The 20,917-nt window shown below is 37.2% G+C and overlaps 1 protein-coding gene across 3 annotated transcripts in view; it reads left to right on the top strand.

Annotated features, from left to right (window-relative positions):
• Window positions 1-20,917, top strand: part of CENPI (centromere protein I) — a 101,219-nt gene that overhangs the window by 76,353 nt on the left and 3,949 nt on the right. For all 3 annotated transcript variants that reach the window (XM_028522928.2, XM_036017000.1, XM_036017001.1), the window contains one exon: window positions 20,849-20,890. In XM_028522928.2, the coding sequence (XP_028378729.1) occupies window positions 20,849-20,890 (42 nt within the window). The remainder of the gene's footprint in view (window positions 1-20,848; window positions 20,891-20,917) is intronic.

Below are 20,917 nucleotides of genomic sequence, written 5' to 3'. Positions count from 1 at the left end.
TTTTAAAAAGATTTTATTTATTTATTTTTTACAGAGAGGGGAAGAGAGGGAGAAAGAGGGGAAGATAAACATGTGTAGCTGCCTCTCGTGCACCCCTCACTGGGCAACCAGCCCACAACTCAGGCATGTGCCCCGACTGGGAATCAAACCAGTGACCTTTTGGTTCTCGGGCTGGCGCTCAATCCATTGAGCCACACCAGCCAGGGCTAATTGGAATTTTGAAGGATGAGCACGAGCTTGCCAAGAAAGAAGTGGTATTTGAGGTAAAGTGCAGATAGAGGAGGAGACAGCAAGCTTCTTCCATAGAGGGCCAGATTGTATATATTTTAGGCTTTGCAGGCTGTGTGATCTCTGTCAAGAATATTCAACCTTGCCATTGTAACATGAAAGCATCCATAGATAATGGGTAAACAAATGAACATAGTTGTGTTCCAATAAAGTTTATTTACAAAAACAGGTGGTAGCCTGGATGTGTGCTGTGAACCCTGGAATGCTTGTTAGAAATTGCCATGTTGGAGGAACTTAAGTAGAATTACAGGCCTTGAGCAGGTATTTTACCCTGAGTGGCAGGATTACCTAGGGTGCCTTTTCAAAGTATACTTTTTGTCGTTGTTGTTCAGTTACAGTTGTCCCACATTTTTCCCCATTGCCGAGCTCTACCCCATCCCCCCCACTCCCACAGTCAGTCCCCTCCCATTGTCCATGCCCATGAGTTTTCTATTCATGTTCCTTTTCTTGCCCCTTCCCCTTTTCCTCCCAGTATAACCCTCCCCCAACCCCTCTGGTCACTGTCACTTTGTTCTTTATTTCCAAGTCTCTGCTTCTATTTTGCCTGCTTGTTTGTTTTATTGGTTAGGTTCCACTTAAAGGTGAGATCATATGGTACTTGTCTTTCACCGCCTGGCTTATTTCACTTAGCGTAATGCTCTCCAGTTCCATCCATGGTCTCACAAAGGCTAGGAGCTCCTTTCTTTCCGCTGCATAGTATTCCATTGTATAAATGTACCATAGTTTTTTGATCCACTCATTTACTGATGGGCACTTAGGCTGTTTCCAACACTTAGCTATTGTACATTGTGCTGCTATGAACATTGGGGTGCATAGGTTCTTCTGAATTGATTAGGATTCTTAGGGTGCAATCCCACCAGTGGGATCCCTGGATCAAAAGGCAGTTCCATTTTTAGTTTTTTGAGGAAATTCCATAGTTTCCACAGTAGCTATATCAGTCTGCATTCCCACCAACAGTGTACTGTGGTTCCCTTTTATCCACAACCTTGCCAGCCCTTGTTTGTTGATTTATTAATGATAGCCATTCTGACTCGTATGAAATTGTATCTCATTATGGTTTTAATTTGCATCTTTCTGATGGCTAGTGATGCTGAGCATCCTTTCTTTTTTTAAGATTTTATTTATTTACTTTTTAGAGAGGGAAGGGAGGGAGAAAGAGAGAGAGAGAGAGAAACATCAATGTGCAGTTGCTGGGGGTCATGGCCTGCAACCCAGGCATGTACCCTGACTGGGAATCGAACCTGAGACACTTTGGTTCACAGCCCGCGCTCAATCCACTGAGCTATGCCAGCCAGGACCCTGAGCATCCTTTTATATGCCTATGGGCCCTCTGTGTGTCCTCCTTGGGAAAGTGTCTGTTCAGGTCTTACCCATTTTTTAACTGGATTGCTTGTTTTCCTGGGGTGGAGTCATGTGTTCTTTATATATTTTGGGGATCAAACCCTTGTCTGAGGTATCATTAGCAAATATGTTTTCCCATATGATTGGTTCCCTTTCCATTTTGTTGATGTTTTCTTTAGTCATGTAGAAGCTTTTTAGTTTGATGTAGTCCCATTCGTTTACTCTTTCCTTTATATCTGTTGCCGTAGGTGAAAATATTGCTGTCTGGGATATCTGAAATTTTACTGCCTATGTTTTCCTCTGGGACTTTTATGGTGTTGCAACTTCTATTTAAGTCTTTTATCCATTTTGAGTTTATTTTTTTGTATGGTGTAAGTTGGTGGTATAGTTTCATATTTTTTGCATGTACAATTCCAGACCTTCCAACACCATTTGTTGGAGGGGCTATTTTTACTCCATTTTATGCTTCTGCCCCCTTTTTCAAATATTAACTGACGATAGAGACATGGTTTATTTCTGGGCTCTCTCCAATATTATTTTGTACTAGTTTCAGGTGTTACATTCAGCAAACATTGTTTTATAATCTGTCTGATGATCCAATATTTGAAGTTTTTGTGTATCTGTCTGTGTCACCTCCTTTTTCTGTTGCATCTTCATCATGTTGCTTAATTTCTTTGTGTGTCTGGTTTATTTGACCATGTGCTGGATACCTGGGGTATTTTTGTACAAGGAATTAGAGATTAGAATGATATCTTCCTGCAGAGATAACTTTTATTTGTTTTTCACAGGTACCTGAGGGTACTCTTCTTCTGGGACTAGTCTCATCCAAGTTCTATGCCCAAGATTCCCCATATCTCAGGCAGACTGCAAATGAACTCTTACCTTGAAGGCATTGGACTTTGCATTACTAGTTCAAAGTGGGGGTTGCTTGATATGAGTTCCCACTTTTGGCAAACTCTGTGCCTTGACTTTAGTAACCTTAGTCCTTCAAGGCTGTAGAAGTGCAGCTCACTTTGCAGCTGATTACTCCAGATTGACAAATGCCCTTAGGCCAACAGTGACTTTGAGTATTAGGTTTACCCCTCTGGGTTCCATCTTCTACATTTTCGTTTACCTAACCATAGATTTTGGCATTCCTTACATTGTCTTATCTCTATTTCTTTTTTTACAATTTTTTTAAAATTCTGTGAATTTCAAACATACAAAAGTGGAGAAAATAATATAATGAACTCCCATGTACCCATCTTCCAGTTTCGTCTCTACTCCCACCCAGTTTTATACTCTCCAACATCCAATTACTTTGAAGCAAATATCCAATGTTAAAGAATTTTACTGTAAATGCTCCATTATATACCTCTACATGATATGGGCACTTGCAAATTTTTTTTGCCTTGGCTAGTGTGGCTCAGTGGATTGAGTGCTAGCCTGTGAACCAAAAAGTCGCCCCTTCAGTTCCTGGTCAGGGCACATTGCCTGGATTGGGGGCCAAGTCCTCACTTAGAGGCAAGTGAGAAGAAACCAATCACATCAATGTTTCTCTCCACCTCTTTCTCCCTCTCTCCCCATCTCTCTGAAAATAAATGAATAAAATCAAATTTAAAATGAAAAATTTTCTCTTTTTTTAAATTTATTTTTTCATTTACATTACTTTTATTGTATATTTTTCTAGTACCATTAATTCCCCCATACCTCCTTCTACCTCCACTCCCCCTGCAATTACCACACTGTTATCCATGTTCATGAGTTACTTTTTTTTCCTTTTTTGCTCCATGTCTTTTTCCTTTTTAAACAACTGTCTTAAGATATATAATTAAAATACCATGAAATCTACTCATTTAAAGTTCACTTACTTTTAGTAGAGCTATGTATCAATTACCAGTGTTTTAGAATATTTGCATTGTCCCCAAGAGAAACCCCATCATGCCCTAGTCTCCCCATCTACCAGTCCTAGGCAAGCAGTATCTCCTTTATATCTATGTGATTTTGCTTATATCGGAAGCTGATAAAAATGAACTCATACAATATTTTTTTATGGCTGGTTTATTTCATTTGGCACAATGTTTTCAGAATTCATCTGTGTTATAGTGTATCAGTACTTCGTTAGTTCCAAATATTTCTTTGTGCTGATATTCTACATTTGCTTATCCATTCATCAGTTGGAAATTTAGGTTATTTCTACTTTTGGCTATTACAAGTGATTTTTCTATAAAGATTTGTGCACATTATTTTATGTGGACCAATGTTTTCTTTTCTATATGCACTCAGGAGTGTGAATGTTGCATTATATAGTATCTCTGTGTTTAACTTTTGGAGTAACTTTGAGACTGTTTCCAAAGTAGATGCACCATTCTACACTTCTAATTAGCACTGCGCTAAGGTTTCATTTTCTCCATATCGTCTCCAATATTTGTTGTGGGGGGCTCCACCCGCAGGGCCCCCCTGGTCACCATGGATGAGAATAAGTCTACCAAGACAAGATCTGCTTGGGGAGGAAAGGTGGCTGACCTCTCAAAGGAGAAGGGCCAAGAACCTTTTCCTCAATGGGCTTTTATTGGGTTCCTTTTGCACAGGAATACAGCTCATTAATCATTAATCGTTAATTGATTAATTAATCAAAGCTCATTAATCATTATCAGGAAATATGGATCAAACAATAGATAACATACAAAGAACTCTGAGGGCCTATTTTGAGTCAGGGTCAGATAGCTAAAGAGCCATAAAACTTTGAGGAACAAACTCACTTCTTGCTTGGACCCTTATCATTTAATTGAGAGCATTCTAAACAATGCACATTTCACAAGATTTTACATATTCTTTCTTAGGCCTGATCGCCCTAAGGAACCAGACCTTTCCAGCACAGGGCTCCACCCACCACTGGCATTTGTTTCAGGCATAAGGCATTGTTTCAGGCTTAAGTCAGGCAGGGGAAATAAGGCAGCCAAGAGATTAGGAGACTTCTGAAGATAGGTGAGGACTCAGGCTAAGTCAAAGCCAAGAGGCGAGGGTCCATCACCTCCTTTTGCTGTAGCCCCCCAAGTCCTTCCCTAGGACCTCCCCGTGATCGTGCCTATCTTAGGTCATTCCCCTTTGGGGAATCTTACCCTTCATTGGCTAACCAATCAAGCATTAGGGGCCAGGCAGGGTGAAGAAAAAGGAGCAGAATCAGCACTTCTGCCAGGGAGATAAGTTTTATCTCCTTAGTGGCTTATGGTCCAGAAGGTCACTCACTCAGCCTTAGCCATGGAGGGGAGGTGATTACAGCTTGTAAAACCAGGCAGGGTGGTTCCCAATAATGTTATTATGTTTTTTTTATTCTGACCATCCTAGAGGGTGTGAACTGGTATCTCATTGTGATTTTGATTTGCATTTCCCTGTTAGCTGTTGATGTTAAGCATTTTTCATGTGCTTACTGACCATTTCTTCATTTTCTTTGGAGAAATGTTTATTCAGATGCTATATCCATTTTTATTTAGGTTATTTGGCATATTGTTATTGACTTATAAAAGTCATTTGCATATTCTAGATTCAGTACACGTATCAGCTATGTGATTTGCAAGTTTTCTCCTATTCTGTGGGTTCTTTTTGATACTGTTGGTATCTTTTGAATGATAAAAATTCTTAGTTTTAGACTTCCAGCCAAGATGGAGGCACAGGTAGATATACTTAGCCTCCTTGCACAACCAAAAGAAGGACATCAAATTTAAAAACAAAAAGTAACCAGAACTGCCAGAAGATCAAACTGTATGGAAGTCTGACAACCAAGGAGTTAAAGAAGAAACATTCATTCTGACTGGTAGGAGGGGTGGAGATGGGTAGCTGGATTGGTGAGGATGCGTGGCAAGGCCATGGCTGGTGGACTGGGAGGTCCACCCTTTGCATGCGGATAAACTGGGAGGAACAACTGGGGAGTGAAGACAGACCACACAACCCAGGGTTCCAGTGTGGGGAAATAAAGCCCCAAAACCTCTAGCTATAAAAACCTGTGTGGGTGTTGGCAGTGGTATGAGAAATTCCCTACCTCACAGGAGAGTTCACTGGGGAGACCCATGGGGTAATGGAACATACACAATCCATCCACCTGGGAATAAGCACCAGGAGGGCCTGATTTGCTTGTTGGTAGCGGGGAAAGTGACTGAAAGCTGACTGAGAGCTGAGCAAATGGCACTGTTTCCTCTCTGACCCCTTCCCCACTTACATCGCTACAACGCAGCAATGTGGGTTGCACAGCCCTGCTGAATACCTAAGGCTCTGCCCCTTACAATGTAAAAGGCTTGCCACAACAAAAAAAAAAGATGGCCCAAATGAAAGAACAGATCAAATCCCCCAAAAGAGAAATAAGCAATGAAGAAGTAGCCAAACCATTAGATGCACAGTTCAAACCACAGGTGATCAGGCTGCTCACAGAAATGGTTGAGTATGGTCGCAAAGTAGAGGAAGAAGTAAAGGCTATGCAAAATGAAATAAAGAAAAATATATGGAGAATCAACAGGGAAGATTCCAGGGAAGGGAAGGAAACCAGGACTCAAATCAATGATTTGGACCAGAAGGAAGAAATAAACATTCAACCACAACAGAGTGAAGAAAAAAGAATGAAAAAATGTGAGGAGAGGCTTCAGAACCTCTGGGGCAACTTTAAGCATTCCAACATCCGAATCATAGGGATACCAGAAGGAGAAGAGAAAGAGCTAGAAATTGAAAACCTATTTGACCAAATAATGAAGGAGAACATCCCCAATCTGACAAAGGAAATAGACTTCCAAGAAGTCCAGGAAGCCCATAGAGTCCCAAAGAAGTTGGATACAAGGAAGCACACACCAAGGCACATCATAATTCCATTAACCAATATTAAAGATAAGGAGAGAATCTTAAAAGCAGCAAGAGAAAAGGAGACAGTTACCTACAAAGGAGTTCCCATAAGACTGTCAGCTGATTTCTCAAAAGAAACCTTACAAGCTACAAGAGGTTGTATAGAAGTATTCAAAGTCATGAAATGTAAGGAACTACAGGAAAGATGACTGTATCCAGCAAACCTATCATTTAGAATGGAAGGGCAGATAAAGTGCTTCCCAGATAAGGTCAAGTTAAAGGAGTTCATCATCACCAAGCCTTTATTATATGAAGTATTAAAGGGACTTGCCTAAGAAAAAGATGATCAAAAATATGAACAGTAAAATGACAACAAATAACTATCAACAACTGAAACTAAAAAAATTAAATTTAAAAAACCAGCAACTAAGCAAAAATTGGAACAGGAACAAAATCACAGAAATGGAGATCACATGGAGGTTTATCAGTGGGAATGTGGCGGGGGGAGAATGTGGGAAAAGGTACAGGGAATAAGAAGCATAATTGGTAGGCACAAAATAGACAAGGATAGGTTAAGAATATTATAGGAAATGGAGAAGCCAAAGAACTTATATTTATGACCCATGGACATGAGCTAAGAAGGGGTGGGATGCTGGTGGGAGGGGCGTGCAGGGTGGAGGAGAATAAAGGGGAGAAAAACATGCATCAGCTGTAATAGCATAATTAATAAAAATATATTTTAAAGTTTTTTAAATTCTTAATTTTGATGGTCTCCAATTTATGATTTTTTTCTTTTATCACTTGTGCTTTTTTTTTTTTAATGCCTCCCCATTTCCTTTTCCTCCCAGTGCCTGGCAACTACCATTCTATTATCTGTTTCTCTGAGCTTGATTATTTTCATGATATAAGTAGTGTCATGTGAATAGTTCCTTCTACGTTCTGCTTATTTCACCTAGCATAATTCCCTTTGGGTTCATTCATATACTTTTTAAGTGGCAGGATTTCCTTCTTTTTTAAGTCTGTATAATATTCCAGTGTAGGTATATGTGTGAGTGTATACTACATTTTCTGTATTCATGTATTGATGGATATTTAGGTTGCTTCCATGTTTTGGAGTCTGTGAATACTGGAGTGCAGATACCTTAAGATCCTGATTTCACTTTCTTTGGGTTTGAGTCTGTATCATATGGTTGTTCTATTTTAATTTTTTGAGGCACCACCACACTTTTTTCAATTGCACCAATTTACATTCCCACTGACAAGTCTACAATGGTTGCCTTTTCTCTACATCCTCACCAACACCTGTTGTGTGTATAGTTTTTTTAATTTAATCTTTTTTGTATTCTTTCCATTACCCTTTAGTTCCCTTATACCCCTCCCCCCCCCAGCAGTCACCACAGTGTTGTTCATGTCCATGAGTCCTTTTCCCTTTTTGCTCACTCCCTTCACCCTTCACTCCCTCCCCCTACTAGCTGTCATCATGCTCTCCATCTGTCATTCTGTCCCCATCCTCACCTGAGGATATATTTATTAGTTTTAGAGAGAGGGGAAGGGAAAAGAGAGAAACATGGATGCCAGAGGGAAACATTGATTGGTTGCCTCCTGTATGCACCCTGACCAGGAATTGAACCCTCAGCCTAGGTACGTGCCTTGACTCGAATAGAACCTCATGGCCATTTGGTGTATGGGATCATGCTCCAACTAACTGAACCACCCATCCAGGGCTATTTTTTTTATAAGTCATTTTAAGAGCCCTGGCTGGTGTGGCTCAGTGGATTGAGTGCCGGCCTGCGAAGCAAAAGGTTGCCAGTTCAGTTCCCAGTTAGGGCACATGCCTGAGTTGTGAGCCAGGTCTGCTGTGGGGGGCACATGAGAGGCAACCACACATTGATGTTTCTCTCCCTTTCTTTATCCCTCCCTTCCTCTCTCTCGAAAAGTAAAGTAAAATCTTTTAAAAAGTCATTTTAATAGTTTTAAGGTGATATCTTAATTTTGATTTGCATTTCTCTGATGATTAGATTTAGTGAAGTTTACTGTCTTTTCATATATCTGTTGGCCATTTGTATGTCTTTGGAGAAATGTCTCTATCTCCCTTGCCCATTTTTAAATCATCATCATTTTCTTTGTTTTATTTTTTACTGTTGAGGTGTAGGAGTTCCTTATTTATTCTGAGTATTAGCTCTTTATCAGGTATATGGTTTGCAAATACTTTTTCTCATTCAGTATGTCTGCCTTTTTATTTTGATTTTTTTCCTTTGCTGTGCAAAATCTTTTTAGTTTGATGGTATCCTTCTTGTAAATTTTTGCTGTTGTTGTCTGTGCGTTTGGACTCCCATCCAAGAAAACATTGCCATGGTCAATATCCAGAAGGCTTTTTTATGTTTTCTTGTAGGAATTCTATGATTTTAGGTCTTATGTTTAAGTCTTTAACCCATTTCAAGTTGATTTTTGTGAGTGTTGTAAGTTACGGGTTCAATTTCATTCTTTTGCATGTGCATACCCAGTTTTCTCATCACCTTTTATTGAAGAGACTACTTTTGTAATTCTGTGTTCTGGGCACCCTGGTCAGAATCAGTTGACCACCTATGCAGGGGTATATTTCTGAGCTGTGTATTTTGTTCCATGGGTTTATACTGCTTTTGATTACTGTGGCTTTGTTATCTATTTTCAAATGAGGAAGTTATGATGCCTCCAGCTTTCTCCTTGCTCACAATTGCTTTGATTATTTGGGGTGTTTTGTGGTTATATCCAACTTTTATGATTTTTTTTCTGTTTCTGTAAAGAATGCCATTGGGATTTTGATAGAAATTACATTGAATCTGTGCATAGCTTTGGCTAGTATGACCATTTTAGCAATATTAATTTTTTGACCTATGAACATGAGATGTCTTTTCACTTATTTTTATATACTATAATTTTTATCAGTATTTTATAGTTTTCAGTGTGCAAGTCTTTCATGTCCTTGGTTGAGTTTATTCCTAAAGATTTCATTCTTTTAAAAACTATTGTAAATGGTATCATTTTCTTAATTTACTTTTTGTTTTACTTTTTAGAGATTTTATTCATTTTTAGACAGAGGGGATGGGGGGAGAAAGAAAGGGAGAAAAACATCAATGTGTTGTTGCCTCTTATGTGGTCCCCACTGGGGACCTGGCCTGCAACCCAGCCATGTTCTCTAACTGGGAATTGAACCAGTGACCCTTTGGTTCTCAGGCTGTTGGTCAATCCACTAAGCCACACCAGCCAGGCCTACTTTTCGTTTTATTTTATTATACTTTTTCCATTGTCATTTAGTTTCTTACCCTCCTCCCATCAACAGTCACCACACTGTTGTCCATATCCTTGAGTCTTTTTTCCTTTTTTGCTCAATTCTTCTACCTCCCCCTTCTCCTCTCTGCATTAGCTGTCATCCTGCTTTCCATCTGTGAGCCTGTCTGTTTTCTTTGTTCAGTTTTTTCATTAGATTCCATATATGAGTGAAATCATATGGTATTTGCCCTTCTCTGACTGGCTTATTTCACTTGGCATAATGTTCTTCAGGTCCATCCATGCTGTCACAAAGGGTAAAATTTTCTTCTTTTCTCACAGCTGAGTAATATTCCATTGTGTAAATGTCCCATAGTTATTTTATATACTCATTTACTGATGGAGATGTGGAATTTTTCCATATCTTGGCAATTGTAAATATACTGCACTGAATATAGGGGTGCTTATTTTCTTTCAAATTAGTGTTTTGTGTTACTTCGGATATATGAGGTCTGTCTAGAAAGTATCCAGCCATGTCATAAGAAACAGATATTTATTGAAGAAAATACAAGAAACACTGTACTTAGGACAGTGATGCCTCAGTCCCCTTGAAAGTAGGTACTTTGGGACCTCACACAGCTCTCCCAGTGTCTCTTCCACTGTTCAAAACACTCTGAAAAATACTTTATTGAAATTGCCATCAGCGCCCCATTATATTTTTCTGAATCTCCTTGACAGTCTGAAATCTCTTCCCTTTCAAAGATGATCTTAGTTTTGGGAAAAGCCAGAAGTTGCAGGGTGTCAAATCTGGGCTCTAGGGAGGCTGAGTCAGCTTGGTGATTTGATACTTCGCTAAAAACCTCTGCAGGCCTTCCAGAATGTGGACCACCTTTAACAGATTCTTGACCATCTTTGAAGCATTTGTACCACTCTTTTTAAATTTAATATAATTTTATTTTATTTTATTGTTGTTCAGTTACAGTTGTCCCACTTTTCCCCCGTTGTTCTCCCCTGCCCCACCCACTCCCCGCCGTCCATAGTGAATCCCCACCATGTTTTCCATGTCCATGGGGCCTTTATACATGTTCCTTGACTAGACCCTTCCCCTTCCTTCCCCTTTTATCCCCTTCCCCTTGACTGCATTCATTACATTGTCTCCCCACAAACCTTTTGAATCTTCCAAATAGTTTCTGCATAGGAATGTTCAAGCTTAACGCACAACTTGATGCAAATTAGTTGATCTACTCACTCAGTCATTTTGAATGTGATACCACTCAGTACATATGCTTACTCAACGGTGTCTACACTCCCCACTGACTGGTTCAGTGAGGTTGACATTGTTTACGCATGAGCATTCCAGTCTACTGTTCTTGGCTGCCAGGTTATATCAGTGTCTTGCAAACTGGTCTCATTATAGTAATGGTGGCTGGACTTTTTCCGGACAGACCTTATATTCCCCAAAGTGGGATAGCTGGGTCAAAAGGTGGTAGTGTATTGCTTCTGCTTTTTCATGTCAGAGCTAAGAAATCACTTCCTATCCTTAGATCATGAAGATTTACTTCTATGTTTTGTGTAACAGTTTTATAGTTTTAACTCTTATATTTAGGTTTTTGATTTGTTTTATATTAACTTTTGTATAGGATGTGATATAGGTATTTGACTTTATTTGTTTTCATTTGGCTGTTCAGTTGTCCCAATACCATTTGTTGAGAAGACTATTCTTTCCCCATTAAAGTTTCTTGGCATGTTTCTCGAAAACCAATTGACCATAGGTGTGTGGATTTATTTGAGACTCAATTCATTTCCATTGATCTATGTCTATTTTTATGCCAGTACAACACTGTCTTAATGAGTGTAGCTCTGTAATAAGCTTTGAAATTGGAAAGTGTAAGACTTCCATCTTTGTTCTTCTTTTTCAAGATTGTTTTGGGTATTCTTGTTCCCTTGAAATTCCACATGAAATTTTAGAATCAGTTTGTCAGTTTCTACAGAGAACCGGTTGGGATTCTGAAAGGTAGTATCTTGAACCTATAGATCAATTATATATAGTATGACCATCTTAACAATATTATATCTTCTGTGAACATGATGGGTTTTCATTTATTTAGGTTCTCTTTAGTTCTCTGCAACAGTGTTTTGTAGTTTTTCAGTTTATGTTTTACACTTTTGTTGAATTCCTAAGTATTTATTTGTTGATGTTATTATAAATGGAATTGCTTTATTAATTTCATTTTCAGTCGCTTATTGCTGCTGCATAGAAATGAAACTGATTTGTGAATATTGATCATATATCGTGAAACCTTGACAAACTCATTTATTAGTTTTTATTGCTTTCATTGGATTCCTCAGAGCTTTATGTAAGCAGATAGTTTTATTTCCTCATTTCAAATCTGGATGCCTTTTATCCTTTCTCTTGTCTAACTGCATTCCCAAGAGCCTCAGGTACAATGAATGTTGAAGAAAGTAGTAAGAATGGACAGGTTTACTTTTTTCTTGATCATGGGGAAAACAATTCAGTCTTTTACCAGTGTGATGTTAGGGGTTTCTGTGGATGCATTTCATGAGGTTGAGGAACTTCCCTTCTATTTTTAGTTTGTTGAATGTTTTTTATCATGAAAGGATGTTGGATTTTGTGAAAGGCTTTTTCTACTTCTACAAACATGATTGTGAGGGTTTTCCCTTTTAATCTGCTGATAATGGTATATTACAGTAGTTGATTTTCAGATGTTTAACTAAGTCTACATTCCTTGGATAAATCCCACTTGGTCATGGAGAACAATCCCTTTACATGTTGCCAGATTCTGTTTCCCAGTAGTTTGTGGAGAATAAGGGATATTGATTTTTCCTTGTGATGTCTTTGTATGGGATTGCTTTCAGGTTAGTTCCAGCCTCATAGAATAAGTTAGGAAGTATTCTCTCTACTACACTTTGGAAAAGTGATTGGCATTAATTCTTCCTTAAATGTTTGGTAGATTTTACCAGAAAAGCCTTCTGGTCCTGGGCTATTTTTAGTGGGAAGGTTCTAAATTACTATTCAGTCTCTTTTCTTGTTAGAGGTCTATTTTAGATATTCTATTTTTTCTTGAGTCAGTCTCAATATTTAGTTGTTTTTCTAGAATTGGCCCATTTCAGATAATTTACCTAGTTTATTGGTATACCTTACAGTGCTTTTTTTTTTTTTTTCTGTAAAATTGTTAGTGGTTTTCCTTTTTTTATTTCTGATTTAAGTAATTTGGATTTCCTTTTCTGTTTCTTTCTCTTTTTTTTGCTTATTTAGTTTAGCTAAAGATTTGTCAGTGTTGTTGATCTTTCCAAAGAATCAACTTTTAATTCATTGCTTTTTCTCTGTAATTTCTTAAAATTTTAATTATGATTAAATATACATAAAATGTAAAATTTAGCATATACCATATTTTTCAGACTATTAAAATGCACTTTTCTCCACCCAAATTTGGGAGGAATAATGGTTGCTAATGCTGCTGTTGAGTTCTGTTTACATTTACATTGGCGAAATATTATTTATGTTATTAAATATTTTACCACATTTTTTGCTTCAATTTTTTTTTCCTGTTTTCTTCCTCTAAAACCTAGGTGTGCCTTATGGTCTGAAAAATACGGTAACCATTTTAAGTATACAGTTCAGTGTATATTGAGTACATTCACACTGTCATACTACCATCCACAGAATTCTTTTCATCTTACAAAACTGCCTGTATCTATTAAACAGTATCTCCCTATTTCTTCCTTCCCATAGCGCATTGCAACCTTCATTCTACCTTAGTTTTTATCAGTTTGACTACTTTAAGTACCTCATATCAGTGGAATCATATAGTATTTGTCCTTTTGCAAATAGATAAGTTCATTTAGCATAATGTCTTCAGGGTTCAGTCATGTTGTAGCATGTGTCATAGTAGCCTTCCTTTTTAAGGATTATATGTATATACCACATTTTGTTTATCTGTTCATCCTTTGATGGGCACTTATGTTACTTCCAACTTTTGGCTATTGTAAATAGTGCTGCTGTGAACATGAATATAAAATTACCTTTCCAAGTCTTTGACTTCAATTCTTTTGTATATATACCCAGAGGTAGAGTTGCTGGATCATATGGTAACTGTTGGGTTGGCCAAAAAGTTTGTGTAGTTTTTCCATAACATAAAAGATGTGTTTGTCATTTTCACTAATCACTATTTATTTGGACATTTTGAGTATGTCGCCTATCTCCCACGTGGTAGAATGTTGATTGTTCTCAGTTAATGCCTCTATTTGATCGCTATCAACTTCAACTGATCTACCCAACTGTGGAGTATCGTCAAGTGAGAAATCTCCAGCACAGAACTTCTTAAACCAGTTTTGACACATTCAATCAGTTATAGCACCTTCTCTGTATACTGCACAAATCTTGTTTGGTGTTTCAGTCGCACTTTTATGTTTCTTGTAATAATAAAGCATAACATGCTGAAGATGTTGCATATTTTCTTCCATCTTCAATATTAAAATGGCTACACAAAAATTCACAAATTTTGATTAAGTTTTTTAAATGTACACTGATATGATAGCAGTCATTATACAATGTAACAAAATTGTTTTGAATGAAGTTAAAGACAACTTAAGTGTTACTAGAGCCACCTTACAGAAAAAATCAACAACTTTTTAAAAATATATTTTATTGATTATGCTATTACAGTTGTCCCATGTTTTTTCTCCCCTTTATTCCCCTCTGCCCTGCACACCCCTCCCACCAGCATCCCCCCTTAGTTCATGTCCATAGGTCATACATATAAGTTCTTTAGCTTCACCATAGCTTATACTATTCTTAACCTCCCCCTGTCTATTTTGTGCCTGTCAGTTATGCTTCTTATTCTCTGTACCTTTCGCTGCTTTGAAGATTCTGTCCTTATCTTTAATCTTGGGTAATATAATTATGATGTGCCTTGGTGTATTCTTCCTTGTGTCCAACTTCTTTGGGACTCTTTGAGCTTCCTGGACTTCCCAGAAATCTATTTCCTTTGCCAGATTAGGGACATTCTCCTTCATTATATTTTAAAATAAGTTTTCAATTTCTTGTTCTTACTCTTCTCCTTCTGGCACCCCTATGATTCAGATGTTGGAATGCTTAAAGTTGTCCCAAAGGTTTCTCAGCATTTCCTCACTTTTTTGAATTGTTTTTTCTTCATTCTGGTCTGGTTGGATGTTTATTTCTTCCTTCTGGTCCAGATCATTGATTTGAATCCCAGTTTCCTTCCCCTCACTCTTAGTTCCTGGTACATTTTCCTTTATTTCACTTTATATAGCCTTCACTTTTTCCTCTATTTTGGGACCATACTCAACCGTTTCTGTGAGCATCCTGGTTACCAGTGATTTGAACTGTGCATCTCATAGGTTGACTGCTTCTTCATCATTTAGTTCTATTTTTGGAATGTTGACCTGTTCTTTCACTTGGGCCTCTCTTTTTTTGTCTCATTGAGCCTGTTACATTGTAGGGGATAGAGCCTTAGGTATTTGCCAGGATGTGGTGAACCACGTTACTTTATTGAGGCACTGGATGTGGAGGTGGAGCTAGAGAAGGAACAATGCTGCTTTCTCAGCTCTTGGTCGGGGGCCTTTCTGGTGTTGATTCCTGGGTGGGTTGGTTTGTGTACATTCTGGGACCCTGTGGGTCTCTCCAATGAACTCTCCTGTAAGGCTGGAAGTTTGTCCGGCTTCCACAACCCCCACAGATTTTTATAGCCAGAGGTTTTGAGGGTTTTTTTTTCCCCTTGGGCTGTAACCCTGGGTTGTGTGGTCTGTCTGACTCCCTAGTTTTTCCTCCTGAGTTATCTGCATACTAATGTGGGACTGCCTGCTCCACCAGCTGCCACTTGACCGTGAGTCCTCTCTGCCTCTGCTGCCTATTTCTGTCCTTCTTCCCAGTCTGAAAGGATGTTTCTTCTTTAACTCCTTGGTTGTCCTATTTCCATACAGTTTGATCTTCTGGCAGTTCTGGTTATTTTTTGTTCTTAAATTTGTTGTTGTTCTTTTGGTTGTGTGAGGAGACAAAGTATATCTCCCAATGAATTTTTTGGCCAACCCAATATTTTTACTTTTTTGAGGAAATACCATATTTTCCATAGGCATTTCCATATGAATTTACATTTATACCTGCAGTGTTCAAGGGTTCTAGTTTCTCCAAGTTCTCAGCAGCACTTATTTATGTTTTTGTTTATTTTTTTTGTTTGTTTGGATGATAGCTATTTTAATGGGTATGAGATGGTATCTCATTGTGGTTTTAATTCTAATCTCCCTAGTAATCAGTGTTGTAGAGAATCTTTTCATGTGCTCATTGTCCATCTGTATATGTTTGGAGAAATGTCTATTCGAGTCCATTGCTCATTTTCAAAATCAGGTTATTTGGATATTTTTGTGGTTGAGTTGTAGGAATTCTTTATATAAAAAGTCTGGATATTAATCCTTCATTAGATACGTGATATATAAATATTTCCCCCCATTCTGGAGGTTGCCTTTTTATTCTATTGATTGCTTCCTTTGATGTATAGAAGTTTTAAGTTTGATGTAGTCCCATTGCCTAAGTCTTGTCTACTTTTGCTTTTATTGCTTGTGCTTTTAGTGTTATACCCAAGAAATAGCTGCCATAAAGTCCAATGTCACTAAGCTCTTCTCATATGTTTTCCTCTAGGAATTTTATATTTTGAGGCTTACATTAAGTCTTTATCCATTTTGAGTTAATATTGTATATGGTATAAAGTAAGGGTCCAACTTTATTCTTTTGCATGGTGATATCCACTTTTCCCAGCACCATTTGTTAAAGAGACTGTTTTTCCCCATTGAATGGTCTTGAAAACCCTGTCTTCATGCTAGTACCACACTGTTTTAATTACTGTAACTTTTTATTAAGTTTTGAAATCAGGAAGTGTGAAGCTCTGTTTTTATATTCTTTCTTTTAAATTATTTATTTATTTATTTATTTATTTATTTTTAGAGAGGGGAAGGGAGGGAGAAGGAGAAGACAAGCATCAGTGTGTGGTTGCCTCTCATGTGCCCCCTACTGGGGACCTGGACCATAACCCAGGCATGTGCTCTGATGGGAACTGAATCAGTGACCCTTTTGTTTACAGGCCAATGCTCAATCCAATGAGCCACACCAGCCAGGGCTGTTTTTATATTCTTGATTTCATTTATTTTTGCTGTAATCTCTATTATTTATTTCTTGGTTTGAGTTTAGTTTGTTCTCCTGCTTCTAGTTTCTTAAGGCAGTAGGTTAGACTATTAAACTGAGATCTTCCTTTATTTTTTATGTAGGTGTTTGCCTACATTTCCTATTACTGTGAAGGAGTAAGTCATGGCTTACATGCACCAAACACTTGCTTTTACTGGAATTTTAGTAGATTTTTCTTGAGTGAATATTTTTATATTACCTATGTTCCCTTAGGACAATTTCCAGAGACTTTAAATGCTGGGTTTTTAAAAATTGTTTTTTCCAGCTTTGCTTTTTTTCTGGGAAGTAGGTCCACAGAATTTCTTATGATCTCTTCCTGGAAGTAGAGTTCTATGTGGACACTTTTTATGATAAAACAACCACTCTCAGTTTCTTGAATATCCTTCTAGGAACATAGTTTATATTATGTAAATTATCTTTTTCAGCACAATTCACTATACATACTTTTCTTTCTCTTGATTTTTTGACTCGATATCTTGACTTTTGCTTCATATCTGTACATAACAGGGCTGCCTCATTCTTTTTGATGTGTCTATAGTGTTTCATTATGTGGATCTAACATAAGTTAAGCAGGTATTTTATAAGTTGAGCATTTAAGTTGTTTGTAACCTTGTTATTAAATTATTCTCTAATGAATGTTCTTGAACTATATGTATGGTTTCAAATATATATGCAGGTGTGTTGGTTAAAATTTCTGCAAATGGAATTGCTCTGAAAAGGGTATAAATTTTTAAATTTTATTGGGTATTCAAATTGCTTTCAGTAGAAGTTATACTAATTTACATTATTGCTAACAAAGAATGGTTGTCAATTTCTCCATACCCTGTCAACCCTGTTGCATCCAATTCTTATTTGGAAAAGTATGTAATGAATCATAGCATAGAAGTGATTTTTATGCATCAGTTCTTTTTTTTTTCTCTTCAGCTATGTGTGTGTCTTAGTTATAAGACTCAGTCTCTATAGTAGTAAATATCAGGTTGGACATAGGTAAGCTAACTTGTTTTGAGTTATCAGGAGTTAATGTATTCTTTTAAATCAGAAAATGTTTTTAAAAATATTTAAGGAAAGTTGGTTCTGGAAGGATAAATTATAGTGGCACAGAGCACATTTGGCAGAAGGTGAAATTGCCATTTTTGTAAATGATGATATTTCTTTATGGTTCTGAAAATACTAGGCTTAAATGCCAGTCTTAAAATAGTTACTTTTGAGTGTGGATTATCACCAACAAACAGGTCACTATCTAAGTATTTTACATTTGAGATAGTAAAAATAATTTCTGATACTATGTTAGTATAATTTAATTTTGACAGTTTTACTGAATTATTACATTGTAAATATTTCAAATTAGCCATATTTTAGAGATAATTCAGTAGATTTAATTTGACCAATCAATTCTCAATATCAAAGAGCTCAGCTCACTTTTTGAGTTGAAATATTTTGAATATTTGTAGAGCCTACATTTTAGGAAATTCTGAAGCTCTAGGCTTTTTTTAATCATAAATTACCTTTGAATTAATAGCTACTTGTTTCTTTGTTTATTCAGTCAACAAATATTTATTTTGTGTCCACTATGCTTCTGGCACTAGGAATACAGTACTTAAGAAGATAGATACCATCTCTGCCCAAATGGAGTTTATATGTTAATGGGAACAAACAATAAGCAAGAAATGAAATAAGTAGACATAATTATTTTAAATTTTGAGAAAGGCTATGAAGGACATAAACAGGGTGGGGTGAAAGAAAGTGACTTGAGGGTTGTCAGGGATGGGTGTTCAAAAAGGAGATGACATTTGATCTGAGATTTCCTCTAAAAAATGAGAATAAGTCAGCCTAGGAACAGGTGTGAAAACAGCATTCCACACAGTGGGAATAGTAAAATAGCTCAAGGAGTTGAAGGAAAAAAAAGAAGACCAGTTTAACTTAGAGCTTAAGGAACAAAAATAAGAATGGAATGAAATAAGGTTGGAGAGACACAGATCTATTAGGACTGCCATGGGAAACAATCAAAAGATTTTCAACAAGGGTTGTAGAATGGTCTGAGTTGATTTTCAATACAGATCACTTTGGCTTTTTCATGAAGGATAGAGTCATTTAAAAAAAGGAGGTCCCAGTCATAGTGGAGGCACCAACTGGGAGAGAATGTTGGTGGAGTCTAGACAAAAGATACTAGTAATGATTTGTATGTAAGTGGTGGTAGTGGCAATGGAGAGAAGTGGACTGACTTGAGATATATTGCAGAGGTACAACAGACAGTACTCGATGATAGTTTGATTAGAAGTGGGAATGGCAAAAAGAAAAGGACTTTTTTTTTAAATTAAGCATCTGGGTTGGTGGTGGTTCCCTTTTTAAATAAGAGGAATACTGATGAAAGAACAGGAGATGTTATTTGGTTTTGGCAGAAGGCAAGTTGAGAATCAAGTTCTGTTTTGATTTTAAATTTGAGATGTCTGCAAGACATCCAGGAAGAAATGTAACTGCTGTAGGTTGTTTGAAATGGGGGCTTGGGTCTCAGGAGAGAGGTTGGAACTAGAGAAATAAATATGGAATTCATCAGCATGGACTATATGTTGTCAGTTAAAAAAAGCAAACTTTTTTCCTTTTATAACTTCTCAGGGATCAGATTCCTTCTTCTGATTGATGTCAGCCAGGCAGCAATCAAGATACAGTTTTCATTTGCTGTTTTGGAGTGTGTGCAGATTGCCATAATCAGACCTTGCAGAATGGATATCAGCAGCTTTAGGGAAAAATTGGAGACTATTGGAGCACAGTTTTCAGTTTCAAAAATCAAATGACTTGGAGGAAGAGGGGAGGGAGCAGTGAAACATGTTTTGGACTTTTCTTGAAACAGGAGCCACATGTATGTTAACTTTATGTAACAGGGACCCTGGCACCAGTAGCTTTTAGTTCTTTTGACAAATGTTGCATCATCACCACTCTGGCACAGCGGGCGCTATTCTGTGAACAAATATAGATATCTACAACTCTTGCATATGAAAGTAATTAAGAAGAGTATACTCTGAATGTAAAGTTTTAGAAACACTTTTACCACTTAATTTTGTATATATTTAGCATTTTATGTTAATAAAAATGATATATGATCAAAATCTACCTATATCTAACACTATTTAAATCAATATAAAATAAAAAATTCTAAGTATTCAAAAGGCATTATTGTATATATACTTTAATAGGCAAAGTTTCCTCTTAGTAGTGTATAAAATAAATTGAGCTTTTCAGTGAAATATATAGTAAATAGGTGGTAGTTAAGACCAGGATGCAGTGGTCTGAATTTTCATCAAGAATTACAGAGTTTCATAGAATTTACTATGTACATAAATGGCCTTACCACACTTCCTCCTCATCCTTCAAGATTCAGTTCAGGTATCTGCACTGGCTGGTGTGGCTATGGATGGAATGCCAGCCTGTAAACCAAAGGGTCACCAGTTCTATTCCCAGTCAGGGCACAAACCTGGGTTGTGGGCCAGGTCCCCATTAGGGGGTATGTAAGAAGCAACCACCCATTGGTGTTTCTCTCCCTCCCTTTCCCTCTGACTAAAAGTAAATAAATAAAAGCTTTTTTTAAAAGATTCAATTCAGGTATCTCATTCCTCAGAAAAAGCCTTCTCTCTGATACTTTTCTATCTCCACCCTAGTAGCTGAACAGAGAATTTTTTTTTTAATGAGGCCCTAGGTTAGCAAAATGGTGTTCAACTTTATCTATCCACTCTGGTTTTATTTTCCTTCTGTTTGTGCTTCTAGGGAAAAATATGAAAGGTTATAATAAGTATTCAAAAGGAATCCAAGAATGATGGTAGGAACAGAATATAGCCAATGAATCAGTGAAGAGTCATCTGAATTTTCTGGTAATTTTTGCTAACTACATGTTTCCATCTTCATATGGCCTGACTTCTTTTTGTTTGTTTGTTTGTTTGTTTGTTTGTTTGTTTTAAGGAATGGACAGAAGAAAGGACAGTAAACCTGAGCTCCATTCGGGTAAATAAGTTTATTTGATCATGTTTA

The sequence above is a fragment of the Phyllostomus discolor genome, chromosome X (genome assembly GCF_004126475.2).
Source record: "Phyllostomus discolor isolate MPI-MPIP mPhyDis1 chromosome X, mPhyDis1.pri.v3, whole genome shotgun sequence".
Classification (NCBI taxonomy): Eukaryota; Metazoa; Chordata; class Mammalia; order Chiroptera; family Phyllostomidae; genus Phyllostomus; species Phyllostomus discolor.
This window is presented reverse-complemented; position numbering and strand designations above follow the sequence as displayed.